At 37.4% G+C, this 27,600-nt stretch overlaps 1 protein-coding gene across 2 annotated transcripts in view; it reads left to right on the forward strand.

The window, feature by feature from the left end:
* Positions 1–27,149, forward strand: part of Tsp97E (Tetraspanin 97E) — a 41,148-nt gene extending 13,999 nt beyond the window's left edge. Inside the window, exons 2-7 of one of the 2 annotated variants that reach the window (XM_068366339.1) lie at positions 824–976; positions 1,209–1,322; positions 4,054–4,158; positions 4,346–4,516; positions 14,242–14,363; positions 21,077–27,149. In XM_068366339.1, the coding sequence (XP_068222440.1) occupies positions 824–976; positions 1,209–1,322; positions 4,054–4,158; positions 4,346–4,516; positions 14,242–14,316 (618 nt within the window). In that variant the 3' untranslated portion in view covers positions 14,317–14,363; positions 21,077–27,149. The remainder of the gene's footprint in view (positions 1–823; positions 977–1,208; positions 1,323–4,053; positions 4,159–4,345; positions 4,517–14,241; positions 14,364–21,076) is intronic. The other variant, XM_068366338.1, reaches the window with a different exon arrangement.
* Positions 27,150–27,600: the final 451 nt, after the last annotated feature.

Below are 27,600 nucleotides of genomic sequence, written 5' to 3' on the forward strand. Positions count from 1 at the left end.
AATTCCAAAAGACGCACTCGAAAAACTATGACAAAGTAGGAACCCTGCGAACAAAGGAATGACGCCTTCAGTGATGTATGGTGGTACCATGTGGGGAGAGGATATGTAACGGCTCCTCACCTATCCCTCCTCTTAGTTTCCTAGACTGGGTTAAGTCTATTAGGGGTGCAGATATCTATGGTTATCTACGGGTACGTCCCTGATTATACACGATATCTTAAGATAGTCGTTTCGGGGGTTAGAACCCCGTGATACCTGACGGTAATTCTCGCAGAAATATTATACAGTAGGAAGCTGCCGAAGGGACCTTACGGTTATCAAACTGCGTGCTATTAAAGGAGTGACGTCACTGGCGTGGGTTGACTAGTAGCAGTACGATATCGAACGGCACCTCGCTGTTCGGGGATTTTGACAGGAGATATATAAATGGTGCGAGGCCTCTGGTTGTGATTTATCGCGCCCCAGTATTATATCGACACCTTATACAGGTGAGCGAGCTGGGTTCAACCTGGCATTCCCATGCCATTTTTTCTCTGGTAATATATAGCAGTTATATACCTTAGAAATGGTGCTAAAGGAGCATATCACTTGGCGACACGGGTCGGAGCCCAGAAAAATACTTACACTGTAGTATGAATGCGTATTCATTATGGAATATGATATGACTTTGATCTTTAGTTCCCTTATGGTATATGCAGAATCTTTGTTTATGCTGACCTCAGCACATGACTTATACAGAGCTTGGCACCTAGTAATTTAATCTTAAGCAAATGGTATATGCATTGCTCTAGAATGAGTGTATATAACTGTTTTAACTTTTCAGGTGGTGTCCTTCATTTTGATAGGGGTGGCGGCCGCTGCTAAGTTTGCCTCTATCGTCTCGTCCCTGACTCTCGTGTCTGGCATCATAACATGTGGTGTTTTCTTACTTCTCATATCCATAGTTGGGTTAGTGGGTGCCAGCAAACACCATCAGGCAAGTAATAATTTTGTCTTTTTAGCATTTACTGTATACATACATACATAAATTTGTGTAATACTGTAATGTATTTGATAGATAACATTAGCAGGGCCTATAAAAATCAAAGTCTACAGTATAAAGATTGTATTGGTACTTTGCCCATAGTTATGCACAATTTGTTCAGTACTTTCTTTACCATAGTCTTATACTTTTTATTTTATATCTCATTGTTTCATTGTATTTGCAGGTGATGCTTTTCTTCTACATGATTGTCCTCTTCATCATCTTCATAATACAGTTTTCCGTGGCTTGTGCTTGTTTGGCCATGAATACCAACCAGCAGAGAATTCTAGCCGATGAGGTAAGTTGAAAGTTGAGGAGAGGTGAAGAAGGAAGTTTCATTTATGAAGATTTCCTATTTGTTTCAATCCAAAATCATTTGGTAAAATAGCCCTCATTCTTGTGCAGTGAATAGAGTATTCCCAATTTATTTGTCAGAATAAATATTATTTGTTCCAACACGGAGTACTTACCTCGAACTACTTTCTTAGGAGTATCTGGGATCTCCTACCATCCGACCAGAGTTTTGTGTAGTTTCCCCTATTCCCGTTTTCTATGAGGAGTAACCTCAGGCGGAGTGATAAGCGCCCTGAGGATAACCCCGGATTAGAGAGCATGCTTGCTCAGGTCTCGACCTCCAGTAAGTTCTCTGGTCGCGTCGCGATATCTCATTTGGTAAAATAGCCCTCATTCTTGTGCAGTGAATAGAGTATTCCCAATTTATTTGTCAGAATAAATATTATTTTTAATTTGTTGACTCTACTATCCAAATTCATAAGGACGTTTAATACACTAATTTTCACGAAATCTTTTCTGTAGCCCTTTTCTACTCTCTATTGTTATTTATCATATATTTTCAAAGGGTTTTTAGCTCATTAAATTCTTGGTGAATGTCGTATTTGTCAGCAGAGGCCCATAATTTTTTGGATGTGTAAGTGTACATGTCCCCTTTAACAATTGCTGATCCTTATTTATTGTAACAAGTCAATTGTTCATGATGCATGATGTATCAGTGTTTTGGCAAGCATTACTATGATTGTATGACATCTTGAGAGAAGAGTTTGGATAAGGTGTGCAAGTTACCTCGCCTCGTCTTGCCATAGAGGACTTATAACATGATACTGATAATTGTAGCAATGTGCTCATGGGAATTTTATAGTACCAGTTTAGGTAGTTGACCTCTTTAATTTCCAGTCTTTCTTGTTCTTCTACTTTTCTGGTAATTGCTTCATTATAAAGACTGTTTCTGTTATTGATCTCTGGCATTAAGTTGAACCATTGATTTTCAGTTTTGAGAATTTTTCAGCCTTTCATAGAGAACTTTGTATGGCCTTTTTGATAAAAATGATTAAGAATTCCTTAACTTCTGTAATTTCCACACAGCAGTGGGATATCCCTCACCACAGTATACTATTATTGTAAGAATTTTCTCACTCTTTTGGATGTATCTTTTACCCTTTTACCCCCAAAGGACGTACTGGTACGTTTCACAAAAGCCATCCCTTTACCCCCATGGACGCACCGGTACGTCCTTGCAAAAAAATGCTATAAAAATTTGTTTTTCATATTTTTTGATAATATTTTGAGAAAATTCAGGCATTTTCCAAGAGAATGAGACCAACCTGACCTCTCTATGACAAAAATTAAGGCTGTTAGAGCAATTTAAAAAAAAATACTGCAAAATGTGCTGGGAAAAAAAAAAAACCCTGGGGGTTAAGGGTTGGAAATTTCCAAAAACCCCCGGTGGTAAAAGGGTTAATCAGGTTTATTTAAACAGTAAACACATAGATAGGTACTTGGTTGGCCAGGGCACCAGGGGACTAGCCACCCATTGAGATACTACCGCTAAAGAATTATTGGGACCTTTAACTAGCCAGAAAGTACTACATTGGAGCCCTCTATCAAGTTACGGCTCATTTTTCAGTTGCCTACACACACTGAATAGTCTGGCCTATTCTTTCCACATTCTCCTCTGTCTTCATACACCTGACAGCACTGAGATTACCAAACAATTCAATTTGAACTACTGCACTGTTATTGTTTAGTGGTCACTTTACTCTTGCTAAGGGTAGAGGAGACTCCTTAGTTATGGTAAGCAATTGTTCTAGGAATACACTCCAAAACCAAAACATTGTTCTCTAGTCTTGGGTAGTACCATAGCCTCTGCACCAAGGTCTTCCACTCTTTTGGGGTAGGGTTCTCTTGTTTTTTTCAATGCTTTTATGGTTTATATATGAAAGATTTATTTTAATGTTGTTACTGTTCTTAATATATTTTATTTTAATTGTTCATTACTTCTCTTGTAATTTATTTTCCTTATTTCCTTTCCTCAATTTGCTATTTTCCCAAGTTGAAGCCCTTGGGTTTATAGCATCCTGCTTTTTCAACTAGAGTTGTAGCTTAGCTAGTAGTTGTAATAATAATACTAATAATATTAATATGCTTTCAGGTTATTTTTATTAGGTCACTTATTATTTTGTTTGGTTTTGGAGCATTTTAATTTTTTTATCTTCGTAAGGGCTATATTTACCTTTTTCAGCTTTTGTGATCTCTATTGGTCCCTCTATTATCCCAACGCCCTCAATTTTGTGTTCATTGTTTTTTTTTTTTTTTCAGAATACGTTATTTTCAAAATACTCCCTTCATTGTCCCAGTAATGTTTATTACTTACCTGTGATTGCTTCATAATTTGCAGTGCAATTACTCCTCTATGCCAGCCATGGAAATGTCTTGTCTAGAGGTTTTTAAATTTAATTATCCCTTTCGTTCCCAAAGGGCGTACGGGTACGTTCTTGCTAAACACTGTTATTTACATGTTTTTGCATTTTTTTGATAACTATGAGAAACTTCAGGCATTTTCCAAAAGAATGAGACGAACCTGACCTCTCTATTACAAAAATTAAGGCTGTTAAAGCAATTTTGAAAAAATATATAGCAAAATATGCTCAAAATTTAACCTTACCTTGGGGGTAAAAGGGTTAAACCTGTTCTTGCAAAACTACAATTTGTTTTAGCTTTTCATAATCTTCCAGGGATGGAACGTGATTTCTACCGATGACATGAAGGCTGATGCCCAGTCCTTGTTTGGATGCTGTGGATACAAAAATCAGACTGAAAGCCATCCCAGCTGTATGAAGGTCAGAAATTTTACGCGTTCACTCATGGAAATTATTATTCATAAATTTTTTTGTGGTGCATATTTGTATTTTGTATTATTTTAATGTTGATTTACCAAGATGATATTTTATACAGCAAACTTACGCTTATTCATTGTAACTCTTAAAGTAACTTCGTATGAAATTTATGTTTTTAAATTGACTCCAGGTAATGGATAAAAATTCCAACCAATCCTGCTGTCCCGGTGTGTCGAACGACACGCTTTGCTGTCGAGGCGACGCGTGCCAATGCTCTACCTGCGATTTACCAATCCAAGATGCCATGCAAAGAGGGTTCAACTTAGTAGGAGGGGTTGGTCTTTTCTTCTCATTTACAGAGGTTTGTATTAAATCCAACATGAGACAGTCTTTTAGCTTTAAGTCTTGAGGTTTTCATTTTATTGAGAAGCCAAACATACCGAGTTGCATTTTTTTTTTTAAGAGTCATAGTTTTTGGTAGTAAATAACTATATTCTGTTGGTTTAAGTCTTCTTTTCTTTTAGCATTGTGGTTTGGTTTATCCCTCTTCATTAGAAAGTTATGGAAGCTCTTCAATAGAAGATCTTTAGACCAGATTAGGCCGCATTGTTGGAAGAGCCCATGCTAGGCAATGTGAAACTAAAATTCTAAATTTTATTAGATTTATTTGAGGAGTTGGTGCAGGCGAAGGGAGAAATACAAAAGGTAATGGTGCTCCTGAAAGTTATTCTTTACCTGATATCTAACACCTGTTGAATTTCAATTTAAATTATTACTCCTTGAAAATTTTAGGATTCTCATTTTTATTTGGCATTTGTTCCGTAACTGGAATACAAACCACTCTATTTTAAGTGGGTAATTACTTTCGGTGTAGCTAAAAGGACGAGCCATAAAAATTTAATGAGGGATTACTACCCCACCGCTAGTTAGCGGGGGTTAGGGAGGGTAGTTAGCTACCTTCCCCCCCCCCCCCTTGTAAGCTCACTTTGCTTACGACTCGGGTGCTAGTCGGACGTGTCCGCTGTCACCCTCGCCTACACGACAGCCATTAATCATTGCTTTTGCTTTTTATTTTCTAGAGTGTTGTGAAGTTGGCCTCTACAATGCGGAAATGCCCTGGGTTACCTGACCGCCCTTGTGGGACCTTCATGTCTTCTATCGAACTTGTTGGCTAACACTATCCTGAAACGCCGTGATATGGTGTCTGAAAAATTCAACTCGAAGGTCCCCAACACCGAGGTCAGTAAGTTCAGACATTCCTCCCTTTTGGGGAGTAGTCTGTTTGAGCTGAAAGATGTAGAGCAGGCGGCTAAGAGGTGGAGGAAGTCCAACCAGGACTCTCTCCTCCAGAGAGCTTTAACATCAAAGCCCTATAAGCCTCAACAACCTCGCCTTGCAAAGACGACAAAGCTGGCAGTAGCAGCAAAGGCAGCGGTGTCCAAACAGCCCTTTCCCGTCAAGGACAGGAAAGGCAAGAAGTCCTCCAGGGGAGGCAAAAATCCTAGAGGGAGTGGCCGAGGCCGCAAACGCTAGGATTGGCAGTCCCCCCGCATGTCCACCAGTGGGGGGATGCCTCCAAAGTTGCTCGGACAGGTGGCAGCAACTCGGGGCCGATTCCTGTACGATCTCTGTGATCAGCCAAGGATATCGCATCCCGTTCATAACATCTCTTCCTCCCCCGACAGCGAATCCAGTGTCGTTGAGCTCTCTTGCCATGGGATCGGCAAGGGGGCAAGCCCTTTGGGCAGAAGTCGAGACCATGTTGAAGAAGGACGCTCTCCAAGAGGTCATCGACGGGTCCCCAGGCTTCTACAGTCGACTCTTTCCTGTAAAGAAGGCGTCTGGAGGCTGGAGACCAGTCATCGACCTCTCAGCTCTGAACAGGTTTGTCAAGCAGACCCCGTTCAGCATGGAGACGGCAGACACGGTCAGACTCGCAGTGAGAACGCAAGACTTCATGTGCACACTGGATATGAAGGACGCGTACTTCCAGATCCCAATCCATCCGTCTTCAAGGAAGTACCTAAGATTCAGCCTAGACAACTAGATCTACCAGTTCAAGGTGCTGTGTTTCGGTCTCTCAACAGCACCTCAGGTTTTCACCCTGATATCTTCGTGGGCACACAAGATCGGCATCCGTCTCCTCCGTTATCTGGACGACTGGCTGATCTTAGCAGACTCGGAGTCAACCCTTCTTCGACACCGAGACAAACTTCTGGGAATTTGCCAAGATCTAGGAATCATGGTAAATCTCGAGAAGTCTTCTCTACTTCCTACCCAAAGACTGGTATATCTAGGCATGATATTGGACACCAATCTCCACAAAGCCTTCCCATCAGACGAGAGGATAGCAAGGCTGAGGAAGGTCACAAGTCCTTTCCTCAGACGAGACGAACTCCCAGCCCAATCGTGGTTACGTCTCCTCGGCCATCTGTCATCCGTGGTCCGTCTAGTTCCCAACGGTCGTCTCAGAATGAGATCCCCGCAATGGTGACTCAAGTCCCGGTGGAGTCAAGGACACGATTCCCCGGACGTCTTGATCCCTATGGGGCTCACGGAACGGACGGACCTTCAGTGGTGGGTGGCAGACGAGAACCTACGAAAGGGAGTGGATATTCTCGTCCTCCCCCAGGATTTGATGGGGTTTTCGGACGCCTCAAAGAAAGGGTGGTGGGCCCATGTTCTGAACCACAGGACCTCAGGCCTGTGGTCAGAATCAGAAAAGTGCCTCCATATAAATCTGCTAGAATTCAACAGTTCCAACAGCACCTGGCGGGTCACTCCGTGGTGGTGATGAGCAACAACACCGCAGTAGTGGCTTACATCAACAAGCAGGGAGGTACCTTTTCAGAACAGCTATCCCATCTTGCAGTAGAGATACTGAGATGGACCGAAGTCCACTCGATTCCACTTTTGGCTCACTTCATTCCGGGCAAAAGGAATGGGCTCGCCGACAGTCTGAGCAGAGCGTCTCAGATAGTAAGTACCGAGTGTTCTTTGGATCGTCAAGTAGCCAACAAAGTCCTGACTTTGTGGGGTTCCCCGATTGAGGATCTGTTCGCGACAGCGTTGAACTTCAAACTGCTGCTGTACTGCTCCCCAGTCCCGGACCCCAAGGCTCACTGGCAAGATGCTTTCCAACAACGGTGGGACAACATTGACTTATACGCCTTTCCTCCGTTCTGTCTGATGAGGAGGGTACTCATCAAGACCAGACTATCAGTCAACCTCTTGATGACTCTCATAGCTCCACTGTGGCATCACGCGGAATGGTTCCCAGACCTTCTGCAACTCCTTACGGAGCCTCCGAGAGAACTCCCTCCGCGACACGAGCTACTGAAACAACCACATGCCAACATCTTTCACAAAGCCGTAGCTTCGCTTCGGCTTCATGCCTGGAGACTATCCAGCATCTCCTCGCAGAGAGAGGATTTTCGCAACAAGTTACGGAAAGGATGTCTGGACACCTGCGAAAGTCATCCACAGGGGTTTACCAGGCGAAGTGGAGAGTTTTCTGTGGCTGGTGCCGTGGAAGGGATATCTCTCTACTCGATGCCACTATTCCAGCAATAGTGGAGTTCTTCATGTATTTGCGAGAAGAAATGCGCCTTTCAGTCTCGGCAGTGAAAGGCTATCGCTCAGCCTTAAGTCTAGCCTTCGGGCTCAAAGGATTGGACATTTCTTCTTCGCCAGAACTTTTCCTACTCATACGTAGTTATGAACTTACCTGCCCTCAGTCGGAAGTGAGACCTCCTCCATAGAATGTGGCTCGAGTTCTCAGGTCTCTTAACCCTTTTACCCCCAGGCTCTTTGGAAATTTCTAACCCTTAACCCCCAAGGGGTTATTTTTTTCCCAGCACATTTTGCAGTATATTTTTTTTAAATTGCTCTAACAGCCTTAATTTTTGTCATAGAGAGGTTAGGTTGGTCTCATTCTCTTGGAAAATGCCTGAATTTTTTCAGAAAATTATCAAAAATATGAAAAAAAAAATATAGCATTTTTTTGCATGGACGTACCGGTACGTCCATGGGGGCAAAGGGATGTGTTTTGTGAAACGTACCAGTACGTCCTTTGGGGGTAAAAGGGTTAAGAGACCTCCCTACGAACCATTACGCCAGGCTTCAGATCGCCACCTGACTTGGAAGACGGTGTTCCTACTAGCTTTGGCCTCGGCCAAACGAGTCAGTGAACTTTATGGTCTCTCTTATGACATCGCCCATTCAAGGGGATGGGGGAGGTAACGTTCAGATTCGTCCCTGAGTTTGTTGCCAAGACTCAGAATCCGGGAGTGCCGGAGCTTCACTGCGACTTCTTCCGGATTTCGAGTCTTCGTTCCGTAACAGATGACCCAGACCATCTCCTACTGTGCCCAGTAAGGAGTCTGAGGCTATACCTAAAGAGAACAGACGTCCCCAAGTGCGGGCTTTGTTTGTCAGCACTGGGAGATCGAAGAGGAGGGTTACCAAGAACACCATCTCAGCATGGATTCGAAAGGCAAGCCATCTGTCCCTGAATCCTGACCCTCGTCCATCACGTCGTCCTAGAGCTCATGATGTCAAGGGAGTAGCTACCTCCCTGGCCTTCAAGAAAAACTTCTCAGTGACGCAGGTTCTACAAGCAGGGGTGTGGAAGCGTCAAACGACCATCACAGCCCACTACCTGCAAGATGTGACCCACAGGAGGCTCAATACGTTCTCTATCGGCCCTGTGGTGGCTGCACAACAGCTGGTTTAAACCTCAGGCTCCTTAATGGACAAGTAGCAGAAGGTTGAGGGCATTGTTACCCGGTTTTAGTCTGCATGAATGAAAAGGTATGCCTGGCCCTTATTCTTTTCTTCATCCTCCCCTCTCTTGGGGAAAGCAGCATCCTGGGTTCTCTGCACAGCTGACTTCAAACCACTGCAGGTAAACCATGTTCCCTTGTGTTCCTAGTATTAAGTTAATACTGTCGCATCCCTATACCCTGACGAGGTGGTATTGGGAGAGTCCTAGCCTAAAGTTTCCATCTAAAGAACTTCAGGTCAACTTCCTAGGACGAGTCACACTTTTTTCCTTCACACACAGCTTACGTAGACAGCAGCCCTTGCATAGCAAAGTGCGAGCGAGGTGCAGGGACTCTTTATTGTTGAGTGCTGACACACTCAGATAATGAGTCTCCGGGCAAAGCCAAAAGCCAGTAGGCTGGGACTTATTCCACCCTTCCTAAGGGTTAAGTCACCCACTTTAAATAGCATGGTTTGTATTCCAGTTATGGAACAAATGACAAATTCGTAGATAATTTGTATTTTTCCTAACTATACAAACCTTAGCTATTTAATCAAACTTGCCCGCCAGCCTTGTCCCCCATGAAGTCCTACCGCTAAGCAAAGTGAGCTTATAACACAGGTGTGTGAGGGGGCAGGGTAACTAACTACCCTCCCTACCCCCCGCTAAATTTTTATGGCTCGTCCTTTCAGCTACGCTAAAAGTAATTACCCACTTTAAATAGCTAAGGTTTTTATAGTTAGGAAAAATACAAATTATCTACAAATTTGTCATGTTTTCCTAGATACATTATGTGGAATTCCTAGGTGTTGTGTGCTGAAATCACTAAATTTTTCTGTTTACTGGGTTACGGATGTCAGTGTTTTAGTTGATGATATATTGCATGATATCAGAGTTCAGAAAACTTCAAAGGTCCAGATTATGTGGAGATATGGATAAAGTTTGTAGTTTTATGTTTTATAAAGATAGGAAAGTTTAGATAAAAATAGATGTTGGTAAAGAAATATATTGTGTAGTTTAGAGTAGGCATTAGTAAAAAATTTAATAATTTGCTATTGAAATTCCAAAATACATAAAGTAAAACTTATAAAATACCAGTAGAAAAAATAGGAAAGGTGAGGGAATGAGAATCTCTTAGGTCTGGATCTTTTAAGGTTTCCTGTATAGTTGAAAATATTCCATTGGATGGTAAAGTATTCAAGATTAATCAAAGTTATATGTTGATACAAGATCAAAACTTTTAGACCTCCTTATGCTATACTGCCTGGTGAAGTTAAATGTCACTGAAATTAAAGTATTGATAAAAGAAGTCTTAGGTCTTCCCCATTCTCTATTCCAATTATTTCTGATTACCTTTCACCACTTTAGTTTAACTCCTTGTCTATGTGTTTAAGGTTGGACAGGCACACATGTTAGACACCTATTCTTAGGAAACTTGTCCCAATGATGAACTCTAATTGAGGTTTCTTTAGCAGTGTGTGAAACAGTACTAGCCATCTGCTTCCTGTTTTTTAACACTCACTGCCCCCATCTACCAGGAGGGTAATAATAATATTTCAAGTTTGTTACTTGGTACGAACCTCGGTGGATTTCCCCATCTCCTGGAAATTTCCAATTCTCGGACATAGACTGGTAGATGGCTCCTTTGCCCCCAGGTGCTTGTCCAAGATTTAACTCTCACATGTGCATTATTCATGAAAAATGAATGGCTCATCTGGTATTGCAAGTATTCCAAGGTCTGTTAATAAGACAATTAGTATGGCTGCATGGCAATACAGCCATGGTATGATAGGTGAATAGGAAGGGAAGATGATATCCTTTTGCAACTTGGTACGGCAGGTAGACATACGTATATCTAGCTAACAGCTAGACATTAAGTGGAATCCCCCACTCATGCCTTGCCATCTAACCAAGAGAGAAAGAATAGCCTCTTCCTCTGTTTTTAATATAAGCCACCACAGGCATATTGTCACTCATCTTCTGATTGTTCCATCAACTGATCTTAAAGTGCTTAAGAATTCTTTCAGTACTAGAGATGCCACATTCATCTTAAGAACAACTTGCATCCAAGTCATTACTGTTTTTTATAGGCAATAGTACCCTACCATTCCTAAATATTTGGAAGTTCCAATGGGAAAACTGCAACTTATACTGCCAAGTAATCAAGTATGTGTTGGTTACCCCAGGTTTTATGGATGACCCTGTTGGATCCTTGGAATCTTATTCTGTTGCTCTTGAGAGAGAGAGAGAGAGAGAGAGAGAGAGAGAGAGAGAGAGAGAGAGAGAGAGAGAGAGGCATTTCCTGCAGTGCTATTAGCAAGATGCCTGTTATTATTTGTAGATCTACAATAAATATGTACATGAATTGGTCTATCTTCTGTCATCAGTATCTTTTCAAAGCCCCTTTTTCAGCAGATCATGGACATGTTAATCTACCTTCTATATGACAAGCTCTTTCTGCAGTAGAATATCTACTATTTCCCAGGTGTTCTGATTTAAAGCATGGACCTTTGCTTTGGTTAAAGTACCCAAGAATCCATCTAAGAACAACTTCTTCTTTTTTTTCTTCTTCTTCTTCTTCTTCTTCTTCTTCTTCTTCTTCTTCTTCTTCTTCTTCTTCTTCTTCTTCTTCTTCTTCTTCTTCTTCTTTCTTTTTGTCGTCGTCAATTAGTTCATTGTTGATTGAACAGGGAGACAGGTCACTAGTACTGGTCAAGGGCACTGCTCCATTCCTGGTGTTCAGGAGAAAGCTATCTGTGTCATAACTGCTGTTGCCTTTGTGTCTGCTACCTACAGACCACTTTTTATATCTTTTTACCGAAGTGATGTCACTTGCAAGTCCTTGGACAATACCTTACTACCTCAGGTCTCTCATGCTCCAGTGCTGGGCTTTATAGCCCAATTGCATAAATCTAATCCAATCCAGTGAATTGGGAAGGCATTGATGAGAACAATGACTAAAAGAGAATTGAGGTAGAAAGAAGAGACTAGAGAACTGTCATAAGTTTATCCCTGCTGTAGAATTGTGGATACAGGTATAAAAATGTATCGGGCCAGGATATTTAAGTCCAAACCTTACTACATACTTTAGAGAGACTTTTTAAGTAAAATGTGGTCTATGCATTGCATGGAGAACAAGACCTAAATGTTGTTTGGTGCATTTTTCCTAGATTCCATGAGGTGTTAACCAGTAAATGTACATCGCATGGCAGAGTAGATGGAACTTGAGGGCCATAGCACCTTTTTAACTTAAAGCAGCATTGCTTTCTAACTATAATTTCCATTTCATTTGATTTTTTCCCACCCAGTTCCTCAGCTCCTTCAAGTTTCTTTGCTCCAATTCTATATTCTCATAATAGCAAAACCTTTGGGTGAGTTCTGTAAATCTGAAAATCTCAATAAACTACTGTACTTATAATTGAGGATTATACAGTATATGTACCCCACCTGTGGTTCTTTCTGTCTTATTCTTTTCATCCATTCCCTTCAGTTTGTTCCTACATATACCTACATTGTGTCCCCAGTGCCTGGCCTTATAGTTCCAATTCCATACGTCTGAGATTAATAATTCCAAGTTTTTAGCCTTTCTATGCTCCAGTGTTCACCTTTTGAACAAGCATGAATGTCCAGAAATTTGACACATCTGTCTTGTTGGAAACTTGTCCTATTTGCTTTTGATGGTCAATGAGGCAGTGTTTAAAAATATAAGGACTATATGGTCCCCTTTTAAAGAATGGAACACTGGAGTCTTTCTTTTTTGTGTTGTTGACTGTGCTTAGTTAACAAATACTGGGCAGTATAACGTAAGACTGTAAGTTAAATATTGGTTTGTGTTTATGAAATTTTAAGCAAGTTTGAATATATACTCTTATCTCAGGAAGACTGCAGATTTGATTGGAGAATGAAGGTGTAATGAATCAGGTGGTGGCTTTAAATGGTATTAGCCTAGAAATATTCTAATAATTGTGATTACTTCAAGATTGTATATGATAACTTTCTAAGCACAGTAATTCCTCTAGATACGGAATGAATTCATTCCGGAGTGGCTTTCGTATCGTGATTTTTCGCATGATGAGGGTAGTTTTACCTGTAAATCTAATACGTTCCAAGCCCTACAAAAACACCACATTAGATTTTATAATAAAGCTATAACAAAACTGAAATACAATCAAACTACATTTCAGTCGTTCAATTTACCTAACCTAACTGTTAATACCTGTAAATGAAGTAGTTATTAGACCATAATGCAATAACAAATGTAAAATAATACAGTACAGTACAATACTGTACATACTGTATACGAAATATACAGTACTGTACGTACTTTACTTTATTAATGTTACCCTTACTGTAGAGAGGTATGTTTTCTATCATGCATAACCAAACCATTTTCTACAACTCGCGCATATTTTTAACAGTAGCTAATTTATTGTTCAGTAATACAATTAATATTCACTGCTGATGCGTCAATAAATAACCTACCTGATTTTATTTTACATGTATTTTTAAACTATTTTATTGTAATACAAGATTCATTGATGTTAATATGTCCGTGTACTTACTTTGTAGAATGAATAAACTTTTGTTTAGTAAATAGTTTTTTAACTGTTGTTATTTACAAAATGAAAGGAAACTATATCGCTAATGTTTTGATATGTCTAGTATCGTGCGTACATACACACTGTACATACACACAATGTAGTTACTGTATTAACATAAAATTAACTAAAAAAATAATCATGACATTAAAAAGAAAAAAATTTATAATCTGTTATTCGTTTACCGAAAGGAAAGAAAAATATATCACTTGTGTTTGATATGCATACAGTAGTAGCATTGTGTATTCGTACGTACAATACAGTTCTGTTCATTGTGTTTTTTAGTTTAAAATGTAGCTATTGATATAAAATTGATTGTAAATAAGTAATCACGATATTAAAAGGAAAACTCTTATCTTATTTATTTATCAAAATGAAAGAAAATATATCGCTGATGTTTAGATATACGTTGTAGCGTTGTGCATGTGTACATACACACAATACAGTACTGTACTGTTGATTGTATTTTTTTTAACATGAAAATTTATTTATGGATATAAAATAAGAGAGCTGGATCTTACAGCAGTAACAAGCATCAAATGTAGGGAGATAATAATAATCTTTGTATCTTTTTGTATCATAAATTTTTCATTTACAGAAACTTTCGTATCGAGAGGTATTACTGTATGTGCTGTGGTTCTATTTTCACCTCTTTCTCACAGGCAATTTTCATATTGTGTTCATCTAGATGTGCTTAATATATATTGCTTTTGCACCCCTCAGTTCATTGGTGTATGGCTCACAGTGCGATACAGAAACCAGCGGGATCCCAGGGCTAATCCTTCCGCCTTCCTGTAGAGGGAGGTGACATAACTTCACTCCTCTTACATTCACTAACATATCAGGTAGCTTTGGGTTTCTGGTGTGCTTACATTTTGTTTGTGGTTCTTGCTTTGTTGAATTGCTTGTTTTGACAGATGTTTGTGCTTGCTGCATGTTGATTATAAGCTTGAATCACTGAGAAGATATTCTTTTAGTACTGTAAACGTTACTTGTATCACTGAGAAGATATTCTTTTAGTACTGTAAACGTTACTTGTATCACTAAGAAGATATTCTTTTAGTACTGTAAACGTTACTTGTATCACTGAGAAGATATTCTTTTAGTACAGTAAACGTTAATTGTCTTGTAAACGTCCTTGACAAAATGAAGTGAAGTAAGGGATTCATGTCTTGGACAGATTTTTATTAACCCTTTTACCCCCAAAGGACGTACTGGTACGTTTCACAAAACACATCCCTTTACCCCCATGGACATACTGGTACGTCCTTGCAAAAAACTGCTATTTACAATTTTTTTTCGCATATTTTTGATAATATTTTTGAGAAACTTCAGGCATTTTCCAAGAGAATGAGACCAACCTGACCTTTCTATGATAAAAATTAAGGCTGCTAGAGCAATTTACAAAAAATATATGCAAAATGTGCTTGAAAAAAAAATAACCCTTGGGGGTTAAGGGTTGGAAAGTTCCAAATAGCCGGTGGGTAAAAGGGTTAAGTAGTTTGTATTTTCATATAGAATGCTTTCTCATTTTTCAAGTAGCATTGTGGTACCGTTATTTTTCTTGCTTACCCTGTGCCTTAGATTTAATATTAAGTATTTGTTTACAAATGAGTTACAGCTTGTGAAACTGCTTGCTATACTATGAAAGATAACTCTCTTTGTGCATGCTTTTGAGAATTCTGAGGTTTAGTTATGCAAGGTTTATTTTATAGTATCAAAAATTTTCATTAAATTTTAAAGCACTTGTGGCATCAATTATTAGGTAGTAGGTTGGCCTGGGCACCAGCCGCCCGTTGAGATACTACCGCTAGAGAGTTATGGGGTCCTTTGACTGGCCAGACAGTACTACATAGGACCCTTCTCTCTGGTTATGGTTCTTTCCCTTTGCCTACACAGACACCGAATAGTCTGGCCTATTCTTTACAGATTCTCCTCTTTCCTCATACACCTGACTACACTGATTAATAGACAATTCTTATTCACACAAGGGGTTAACTACTGCACTGTAATTGTTCAGTGGCTACTTTCCTCTTGGTAAGGGTAGAAGAGACTCTTTAGCTATGGTAAGCAGCTCTTCTAGGAGAAGGACACTCCAAAATCAAACCATTGTTCTCTATTCTTAGGTAGTGCCATAACCTCTGTACCATGGTCTTACACTGCCTTGGGTTAGAGTTCTCTTGCTTGAGGGTACACTCTGGCACACTTTTCTATTTAGTTTCTCTTCCTTTTGTTCTGTTAAAGTTTTCATAGTTTAAAAAGGATATATTTATTTTAATAATGTTACTATTCCTATAATATTTTATTTTTCCTTATTTCCTTTCCTCACTAGGCTATTTTCCCTGTTGGGGCCCCTGGGCTTATAGCATCCTGCTTTTCCAACTAGGGTTGTAGCTTAGCATATAATTATAATAATAATAATAATAATAATAGAAGTTTGAAGGAAAAGTCCGAACTTTGTTTACTTTGCTGCTCTATTCAACTCTTGCTGGCAGCACTTATCCAATATCTAGTGGCTTTTGTCAGGGAATATTTTACAAAAAAAATCATTATTCATGCTAAAAGAAATCCAAAAACATGAAAATACCTAAAAAAAAAAAACATGAAATTTTCAAGGTATTTTGCTCAAAAACTCATTAGCAAAGATATCTGGATCCCCTATATAGCTTCAAAGTTCTAGTTGGAGTTTTGGCGTTATTGTGCTTGAACAAATTCTTGATTCCCAAATGAGTCCTGCATCATTTCTTAGGGCTTCAGGATAAGTCTTGGAGGATGGTGCATAGTGCTATACTGTAGGGAAGGATATAGGAAGAGGAAATTTAAACGTTCAACAGAACCGGCTGCATCCTGATGGATAACAGTTCAGCAGACACCGGCTTTCAGTGGTATCCTCCGTGGGAATGACTTCTCGGATTTTTTTTTTCTTTCTTTTCTTTTGGTGTGTGTGTGTTCCTTGGACTTGAGTGAAATTCTGATGTATGGACTCATTATTGCAGTGAGCTTAAGGTCTTCTGAGTATTGATGTCATGTAACAAATATAGTATATTTTCATACAATCTGAACGATACTTGACCTCTGTGGTTTTATTCCACATCCAATGTTATTGTAAGGATAACTACTACTAGTCTAGGTGTTCCATAGTCCACATTGTGATAGAGAACTATGTCGTTAATTGAATTCTGGGCTTGTGTAGAAATCATCCATTTTCTTCCCTATTTCTTGTATGATGTTACTGGGATAGCCCTTGATTGTCAACATCTCTCATACATTAACATTCTTTATAGACATTTTCCAAACGACTACATTCAGTAGGAAAAGGCCTTCTTGTTATAAGCACTGATGATGGACCTCTTGTATTAAGCAAAGAGACACTATCCATGCATTGAGGCACTGGCCAACATTCAGGCACTGGCCAACATTCATAGATATCGTGAAGTCTAGTATGGCAAACTGAGTTTGTTGTTTCTCAGCAGTGACATCAAGGAAAGCTAGAGTAATTTTCTTACTGGCTTTATTCGTGAAGTTTAGCATTTTGTTCTTAAGGCACTACCTTTGGGTTATCTGGTATTATGAGGTGAAGATGACATCCACATATCTTGCATAGACTTTAGGCTTCTTGTGACTATACCCAAAGAGTTTATCTAATTTTATATAAGTTCTAAATAGTAACTTATTTTCAATATGTTTTGACTTCCAGCTGAATTCTTTATTATTATTATTATTATTACTTACTAAGCTACAACCCTAGTTGGAAAAGCAGTATGCTATAAGCCCAGGGGCTCCAACAGAGAAAATAGCTCAGTGCGGAAAGGAAAAAAGGAAAATAAAATATTCTAAGAAGAGTAACAACAATAAATATCTCCTATATAAACTATAAAAACTTCAACAAAACAAGAGGAAGAGAAATAAGATAGGAGAGTGTGCTCGAGTGTACCCTCAAGCAAGAGAACTCTAACCCAAGACAGTGAAAGGCCATGGTACAGAGGCTATGGCACTACCCAAGACTAGAGAACAGTGGTTTGATTTTGGAGTGTCCTTCTCCTAGAAGAGCTGCTTACCATAGCTAAAGAGTCTCTTCTACCCTTACCAAGAGGAAAGTGGCACTGAACAATTACAGTGCAGTAACCCCTTGGGTGATGAAGAATTGTTTGGTAATCTGTGTTGTCAGGTGTATGAGGAAAGAGGAGAATATGTAAAGAATATGCCAGACTATTCAGTGTGTATGTAGGCAAAGGGAAAATGAACCGTAACCAGAGAGGAGGATCCAATGTAGTACTGTCTGGCCAGTCAAAAGACCCCATAACTCTCTAGCGGTAGTATCTCAACGGGTGGCTGGTGCCCTGGCCAACCTACTACCTACAATTGAGATTTGGAAAGATTTTACTTCTTAGATAACAATTCATTAGTGCCTTGATTTTTTCCCCCCAAATTTCTGTTGTTTGTATAAAGTACATTAACTATACTCATTTTTTTTTGATGAGGCGCATTTGCACCCACTCGCAGCGGTGCCCTTTTAGCTCGGAAAAGTATCCTGATCGCTGATTGGTTGGACAAGATAATTCTAACCAATCAGCGATCAGGAAACTTTTCTGTGCTAAAAGGACACCGCTGCGAGTCAGTGCAAATGTGCCTCATTAAGAAAAATTGAGTACAGTAATACCTCAGGATGCAAAATTAATTTGTTCTGGAGTGCCTTTCATAACAGGATTTTTTTGTTTAATGAAATAACATGAAATAGAGCCAAATGCATATGAATCCTACAATATACCTAACCTAACAGTTCAAATTTAGTTTCTTATCCTTAGAAATTTTTTGTAAAATTAGGCAATAAATTTTTGTATGTCGTTTCGTATGATGATTTTTTCGTATACAGAAACTTTCATATCCTGAGGTATTACTGTATAGTGTCATCTGTACACACCACATAATACTGTTCGTGAATGTAAGCAAAATAAACAATGCAAGTCGTAACACTCGTCTACATCGTTAATTCCAAATACCAAGTTGTTATTCTGTGGCAATAAGGTAACATAACCTAATACAGTGTTTAGGTTACTTTTCATTACCATGTTGCATTTCTTCATTTATCCATTTCCATTACTGTATATCTCTTGCCTCTCTGGGTGATAGGAGGATAGATGTGAGAGAGGCAAGAGAGCGTGCTAGAAATAGGAATGAATGGCGAGCGATTGTGACGCAGTTCCAGTAGGCCCTGCTGCTTCCTCCGGTGCCTTAGATGACCGCGGAGGTAGCAGCAGTAGGGGAGTCAGCATTATGAAGCTTCATCTGTGGTGGAAATGTGGGAGGTTGGGCTGTGGCACCCTAGCAGTACCAGCTGAACTCGGTTGAGTCCCTGATTAGGCTGAAGGAACATAGAGAGTGGAGGTCCCCTTTTTGTTTTGTTTCATTGTTGGTGTCGGCTACCCCCCAAAATTGGGGGAAGTGCCTTGGTATATGGATGGATGGAGAACTCCTTACCGATTAATGTTTTATTGTGCTCAAGATATTTTAGATGTACAGTACTTTTCTTGCATTCACAAACTATATGCTGTTATCTTTAGTTTTCATTCTTAGATATTTTATTTAAGAATCTGTATATGTTTTCTTAGATTATTCACCTATAATTGGTAACCAAAGAATGCAGTATGGGCTCACTGACACATGTAAACTCAGAAGAGAAGTACTATATGTAGTATTTCAAATCAGTTTGTTTTATTTTTTTAAGTACCGTAGTTTGTTTCTTTTGTAACTATGGAAATTACAGTTTTAGAGAAAAGATAAAAAAACAGTAAGGCTTGCCTTTAAAATAATGACAGTTGAGTGTTGCATGGAATATTGAAAATGATTTGCTTTGAGGTAAAATTTGGCCAAATTACCTTTCTCACTTTGTTTGATTTATTCCTATGCAATGGGCATGAATTTACACATTTATAAAAATGATATATACTTGCCCATTACGTTTTCTTCATTACTAATTGGGTATCATAGACAGAATGTTCTAAACATAGTGATTTGTTTCTAATTTTATAAATGTTTCCCCAAGAATGATTTTTAGGCATGCCTATAGTGTGTTGAGATGCTGTCTTTTCATAGTGTGTTTTATTGTATCTTTTATTGCCAGATCTAATGTACTTGTAAGTGATTTTTTTGTCATCTTTAAAACTAATCATCTTAGTGAATGGCATAAATTGAAAATGGTAACTCATCAATTTAAAGTAAAACATTCAAGCTATATAGAATATTAGAATGGCTGTCGTTATTCCAGAAATTGAATGAACATCTTTCTGAGAATTGGTCACTTGTCTTTTGTTCAATAATTACTTGATAAATAACCCATGTTACTCAACCCAAAGCAATACTAGTAAACATATATGTGATTGTCTAGTATACAGGTTATAATGAATATCAAATATATGAAACAAATCTACCAACAACAGACTATTTTATGCTGCTGTACCGGTATGAGTTAATTCCAATTGAGGTATCTGGCAGTGATGTCAAGAGGATAGGCAATTAGTTTTGACTTTCAGACTTGAATGCCGAGGAATTTACGGTCAAGGTTATTGCCGTAAAACTGTTAAATAGTCTCGGTACTTAACTAGAGTCTCAGGCCTAATGAAAGGAAATAAATGGGAAGGGTTTAGTTTTGGGGTCAATGTTGATATATGCCAGCCCTCAAGAGATAAGTAACATGAACAACAGGTGAGCATAGAGGTAGCAAATTTTATTATGAAATTTCCATCTTTATTTCACTAGATGAAATTTCAATTGAATCCAGTTTAGAAAATTTAATGAATGCTTTTTTTTTAGATTTATTTAATTTTTATAAATTATTTCTGTGCTTTTTGGAATGATATTTGAATTTTTTTTAGGAAGTTTTGAATGTATTTTTGTAGTAATTAATTTCTGCTTGCTTGTGGTATTTTGAGTTCTCTTCATGAAATTGAATTTGAGCTTGCATCTAAAATTTGTTTGTAGTTTGCTTAATGAAATTTTGTTTGGGTTCGTTTGGTGGTATTTTTAGTCCCTTACATGAATTCTTACAAAAGGTATCTGTTTTATTTTTTATGAAATTTTTAATCAACTTTATGAAATTGGTTTTATGAAAGGTAAATTTTATTACTGATCACTTGACCATACTGTATATTCTTCTGAATATCAAAGAGTTTTGATGCCAACTTTTTAACGACTTGATATTTACCCCTCAAAATAACAATGTTCTGATGCGTGAAATATAACTTTAATGTTTATATATACCGCTGGGATATAAGAAGAGAGACACGGGGGAGTACTATTAACCCCTTTTACCCCCATCATAAGGTTAAATTTCGAGCACATTTTACAATATATTTTTTTTAAATTGCTCTAACAGTCTTAATTTTTGTCCTAGAGAGGTCAGGTTGGTCTCATTCTTTTGGAAAATGCCTGAAGTTTCTCATAAAATTATCAAAAATATGTAAAAACATGTAATTAACAGTGTTTTGCAAGAACGTACCAGTACGTCCTTTGGGGTGAAAGGGTTAACATTTTATAAACTAACTCTTGGTTTGTTTTACAGATTGTTGGCTTCTTCATCGCTAAAAGGTACCGTCACCAAATTGATCCTAGGGCCAATATTCATTCTCTGTTACAGTAAGCTCTCTTGATGTGCAGTGATGGTAATGTAGCTGAAACATAAATTGAGTATTTTATTAATAATAACTGATGTTTGTTCACCTATAACTAAACCATTAGGCATTGGAAAAATTGTAGAGCGTAGAAATTTCTGGTGAAAAAAAAATTTATCCTAATGCAGATCTTGTTTATCAAATTTTCTATTATCAGCACTTGTTTGCCATCAACCAATTCTTAAATATCTTGGCAAGAAATTTTCAGATGTGTATTTTTAAGAAATGATTTGAAACGAAGAGCTTGTCTGGACAGTACTTTATCATTTGGTTACTTTGAATTACGGAAACTAAGTTTTGAATTGGCGGAGAGGCATTTTTAGCAAATCGTGATGAGATTGTTGCAATATATCTACTGGTGGTCTGTGAAATACATTTTTTCATATTTGAAAATTTTCTCTTAATGTGTGCGTTTGTCAATAGATTATTCAGATTGGTATTTATATTGAACAACTTTCAAGTTTCGTCCCAAATTTGGATTGTTGGTGGACTTGATGAGCTTTAGTAGTAGTAAAAAATAAATTATGTTCATATAAAGATAAGTAAACCAAGTCGAATACTGCAATTGTGTGTGCCATTGATGTAGATGGTATGAATTTTATTGCTACTGGTGCCATTTTTTTTTTTTTTTGCAGTGCCATTTTGATTTTGAAATAGGTTTGCAGCTGTGTCTAACATAGAGGGATTGTTTTTTCATCTGTGTTAGGCATCTGGTTTGATAGAGGTTGTGTTATTGGACTTAAGTGCAGTATTTGTATTATGCTGGAAAGCTGTAAATGACAAGTAGGGTTATAGATTAGTTACTGTGATTACCAAGGAATAATCTCTTGCACTCTTTCTGGCATTTTAAACTTGAAAGCTAACTCATAATGGATGATGATATGGGTATTTTGTATTTTTCATTTCTGTTCATGAAAGCTGGAAAATATTATATGTAAAAATGGAAGTAGGAAAATGAAAAGAAAGATAATTTCCACAAGAATCCATTGAATTATATTCTGATTTTCACAGACACAGATTACTGTAACTGATATACTTTGAAAAAACTCATGCACTGAAATAAGAAAGGAAGTTCAAGCTCGGATAACTATACCAAGGTGCATGTTAGTTTTTTCAAACAAATTAGGTGTCATACTTAGAAATTCAAATACATAGAAAACTATTAAGTTTAGATAAAAAGTAAACTCTTAATATATATAGAAAACTAATTTTTCACATCAAATATATATTGAATATTGAGAGAGCTGGGTCTTTTCTTTCAAATTGATAGCGAGTCAGGAGATGCGATCATTTGGTAGAGTCTTCTAGCCTTTACGTAACAGTCTTTCAGAATCAGATAGTCACAGTACTTATTTCAGTACTGTATTGTTTGTACTCGACCCCAGTTCCACTTCAGCACTTGGTTTCTGGAAACCCTCGCAGATATTCTCATTTTTGTGCAATATAATGCTGATTTTGCTTCCCTTGAAGTAGTATTAATTATTTGTGAATGCTCTTTTTCTAATAGAACATTTTGTAGGAAAGGTATAAGTTTTAGCCTTTAAGTTTGAGCTGTAAAAATCTGGCATTCATTACAATTCTCTAAATCAAGTTATCATAAAGGATGTTTATATATATATATATTTGTATCTAGAGTTTACGCAAAAATAATAAAACCTGTATATTTTGAACACCTTTCTGGGATAGTAGTTTTGGAAGCGAAGTAAAAATATGTGTAGCCTTTTAAGAAAACCTCCTCAGTCAATAGTTAACATATTTTGTATATAAAGTGTACCTGTTTAACAGATTGTGTTCATCGATAGTTTTTAACATTGTAGGGTTTTAATTTTCCCTTCTACTTTGCAGCATTTGTTATTACCGAGAACACAACTTTGTCATTCCGTACCAATTTTAGTTTTTTTTATTTAGTGGCATTCTTGAACTTTGCTCATTTTTACCCCCAAGTTCTTTCCTGTCCAACACGTATTTTATTCTTTTGAAGTCTTTTTCCAGTGTCTGTTATAAATCTCCATCATTTTCCACTATAGCTATATTAAGATTAGTGACAGAATTTCAGTTTGAATCCCCCTCAAGTGCTTAGTAAGTAATCCCTCTATTCTTTACTGTATCTTTTTCTGGTTCCACTTTTAATTTCAATAAGTGTATCTAACATGATTGCCTGAAGATATATTCTATACTGTTTCCTCTATAATTCAGGCAGTATTATGCAGTACATTTTGGAGGCATTTTCTACACAGATTTTGCATCTTGGAGGCAACCTCTAAACTGATCATGCTTCTTGGAGGCATTCTTTTTCACTGATTTTGCTTCTTGGAGGCATTCTCTGCACAGATTTGAAGGCAATTGCTACACAGATTCTGCTTCCTGGAGGCAATCTCTACACTGAAACTGCTTCTTGGAGGAATTCCCTACACAGAATCTTCTTCTTGAAGGCAATCTCTACCCAGATTCTACTTCTTGGAGGCATTCTCTACACAGATTCTGCTTCTTAGAGGTATTCTCTGCACAGCTTCTGCTTCTTAGAGGTATTCTCTGCACAGAATCTGGTTCTTGGAGGCAATTTCTACACAGATTCTGCTTCCTGGAGGAAATCTCTACACAGATTCTGCTTCTTGGAGGCATTTTCTACACAGATTCTGCTTCTTGGAGGAAATTTCTACACAGATTCTGCTTCTTGGAGGCATTTTCTACACAGATTCTGCTTCTTGGAGGAAATCTCTACACAGATTCTGCTTCTTGGAGGCATTTTCTACACAGATTCTGCTTCTTGGAGGAAATCTCTACACAGATTCTGCTTCTTGGAGGAAATCTCTACACAGATTCTGCTTCTTGAATATCGCTTCGGTGAATATTCCCTTTCAAGCAGCTATGTATGCTGGTTTAATTTCTTCATCTCCATGATTTGTGTTAGCCATTAATAACCCCCTTCAATTCTTTATCCATTGATAATGAAGGGACTTTGGTCCCTCAAATTTTCCCCTCTGGCTTATGTGTTTCCTGAATGAAACATACATACTGGATCAAATTATTGTGCCTGATGTGAGCTTCACATGGATGAAGTAGATTGACATATTCTATTTTTCATCCATTAGGAATTAAAATCTGTGTATTAAGTAGGTGTCAGCCAGTATTTTTGTCAGCATAGGGCCTTGCTAGTTCGGCATTTTTACCAGTGAGGCGAGAGATTCTTTAGGCCACAAGAGCAGGGTTTATCAATATACCTTTTTGAATGGTTTTAAATTTGAATGAGCCTAGATTATATATCAAAGATATAGCTTTATACCAATTACAGTAAAGCTTTATTAAAGTGCTCTGAAATATGTTCGGGTTTATATAGACTTGTTGATGCCTGAAAGTTAGTGCATTGAAGAACTGGCAATGACAATTATGGATTAAATTGAATTTTGTCTTTGGCAAATTTACTCTAGGGACATATATCTCAGTGGGCCTCTTTCTTATGAAAGGGTTTTATTTTTAATAGTATTACATATACTTACGTATATATATGTACTGTATATAAACATATATCAGTAGCTTTGCTAGTAATATTTCTGGTGTTTTAATGAAGAGCATTGTCAAATGCAGAAAAAATACTAAGGCACCTATATTTTAAAAATATTTAGCTAGACAAATCCAGTTAAAGGGAAGGTTGTGTAATTCATATCGGATTAACAGAAACAATCGCTGACTAATACTGTAGATTTTAATTTTTAAAAGTATCCAGCCAACGCAGAAGATGGCAGTATACTTTATTGGTTCTATAATTGTGAGAAAAAGTTAAAAAGCTTCATACTTGTAAGATATTGGCATGTGATATGGTTACCCTGTTGTGGTAATGATGATGCAACTATAATATTTTACATATATGCCTTGATTATCATCATAGTATTCTGAATATCTGTGTTGTTGGCCTTATATCTTCAGAGGTTAGTTTCTTATATGATTACTCTGTAATTCAGAGAGAAAGTAAAACAGACGAAGTCTTATTTTAACTAATCTTTATTTTTCGTTTTCATCTTCGGCTCTTTTTTTTTTTTTTTTTTTTTTTTTTTTTTTTTTTCTCCCTAAAATTTTCAAATGCCTTTGTTTGCTTTTTTAATGTTAAAATTATTCCTTTACAAATAATAGTAAAACAATCTGTTGATAGCATTTTTTGATAGATGGGAGATGGCTTTAGCATGAGTAAGTTATTTTATTAGAGTTGACCAGAAATAGATTTTTCCTTCATCAAAATTCCTAAAATTTTATTGGCAACGTTAAAAGTTAACATATTGATGAAAATTTAATATTTTCAAGCACACCATGAAATGTTTTTCATAATGTTGAAATGCTTTGTGGTTAGTAGAGGTCATATCCTGGACACTTGCTAATTTTATTTTATATTTTAAGATCTTAGGCACTTGTAAAGGGTTAGATGATCATTCACTCTATAAAAAGAATATACGTAAACCACCTTGGTAATCAAACTTCTGGCAATGTTGACCTGTCTGGCTCTGATGGTGCATAGTGGAATGAATAATCAAGGCATCAATGTAAATATTGAAGTATTTCTTGTAGGTAATTTTGGCTTGCAGAAGCTCCATATTCTGCATATTTATTTGACAGATATTAAGTGACAAATCCTGATTTTAGCATCAGGTTGAGGCCTCATTTTCTTGTTCTCTGGAAGTTGAGAGACACCTTTGGATAAACCAAACCAAGTATTGCCTGAAAGTAAACAACTCTTTTGATCTCTGGTATTATGCATATATAACTCAGAAAATAGAAACATAAATGCAATGAATTGTAAGATGTAATTTAGAAGTACATTTAGAATCCAAACATCGGAAAACTTAGTTTCTATTGTGTTTCGACAATAATATATGAAATAATTTTTTTGACTAAGTAAATAACAGGTACTGTAATTTAGAAACCACATCATGTTATTGGGATATTCTCTAAGTATTATTCTGTAGATTTTGATCATTCAGTACTATGTTCCTTTTTCAAGATTTTTCCCGTTTTGCCCACCAAATGATATTCCTTGTTAGTGTACTTCAGTTGTGAAATTCCTGTGCGACTGGATGCTTTGGTTCATTTCCATCAAAGCACGGAGATTGTAATTTCTTCCTTTTAAACATTCCATAAGTGTAAGAATACTTCATGTATATGTAAAGCCCATGATAGATAGACAATCAACTGGTAATGATGTATCACCATTAGAAGAGATATTGATGTTTGATATCTTAATATGGTATAATAGTCTGTTTGCTGCCCAATTAGCTTGCCAAAGCAAACTCATTGCTAAGAACTGGCTGCTTGATGATATTATTTGAGCAACTGCAATAGACTCAAGTAGTGTATTTTGAAATTGGAAGAAATTGTAATGACCTCCCCATTTACATGAAATTTTTGTGGAGGTGTAATGTAGATAATTCAGGAAACAGCATTGAAATGAATGTGTAAGGAGTGAAAATGTAAAATTCAAGTAGCATTTTGTTTTTGGCAAGAGGTTGAAGGGGCGAATGGATCAGAACTGTTAGTTACCTTGATGTATGTGAAGATGTAAGATGAGGCTTCCCAAAAATTATCACTTAAGGATTAATTGTTATTCTTCAAGTTTGGTTTATGGTGCTTCATACTATTTTTTTTTTTTTTCCCCATCTTTATAATCCGATGGAAGTATAGTGCTCGAGTTAAGTTTCTGCTTGCTTTTATGTTTTGTTACGTGCAGTATGCTGTTGTTAGATTTTTAATATGGTTATGAAATAAGGGAGGATATTTTTGTGAATTGGTGGGTAATGTTTTACTCTTAAGTTGCTGTTACTCTTTTGTTAAAATTGAAGTGAAGGCTTTTATTTAATAGAATGAAAATTCTTGCCATGCCCCAATTTATGGGATGGTCCTTTTTAGTGTAATTTTCTCTAGTCAGGATGTCCTTAATATGTTTGGAGCCCATGAACAATTTAATAAAGAAAATATGAAGTGCTTTATTTATTCTCCTATTTAGAATTTAAAGGAATACGAGCCTAGAGATGCAGGAAACATTTCCGCAAATTAAGTGTCTAAAATGACGCAGACAAATGTGTTTTATTACCTATATTGGAGGGCTTGAGGAATATGGTGACTGGCTTGGTTTTCTTTCCTTCTAGGATGTAAATGGCTAACCTGTCGACAGTTTTCGGCTGCATATCCCAAATTTCACAAATGCAATGTTTCCATTTTTGCGCCATGAATTTCTGGGTTAAAAAAGAAAAAAAAGCCTTGATTCTGATTCTGAATCATACATTTTTGTTGATACCCTATCTATAGAACTACCCGTTACAGAGCTTTCGTATTTTCGTTTACAATTTTCATACTTTATGTGGAATACTGGCTCTTGCATTCATACAGATCTATGGTTTAGTCTTATCATACAGCAGCTGCTTTATTTGTA

This window comes from Palaemon carinicauda, chromosome 44 (assembly GCF_036898095.1).
Source record: "Palaemon carinicauda isolate YSFRI2023 chromosome 44, ASM3689809v2, whole genome shotgun sequence".
Taxonomy (NCBI): Eukaryota; Metazoa; Arthropoda; class Malacostraca; order Decapoda; family Palaemonidae; genus Palaemon; species Palaemon carinicauda.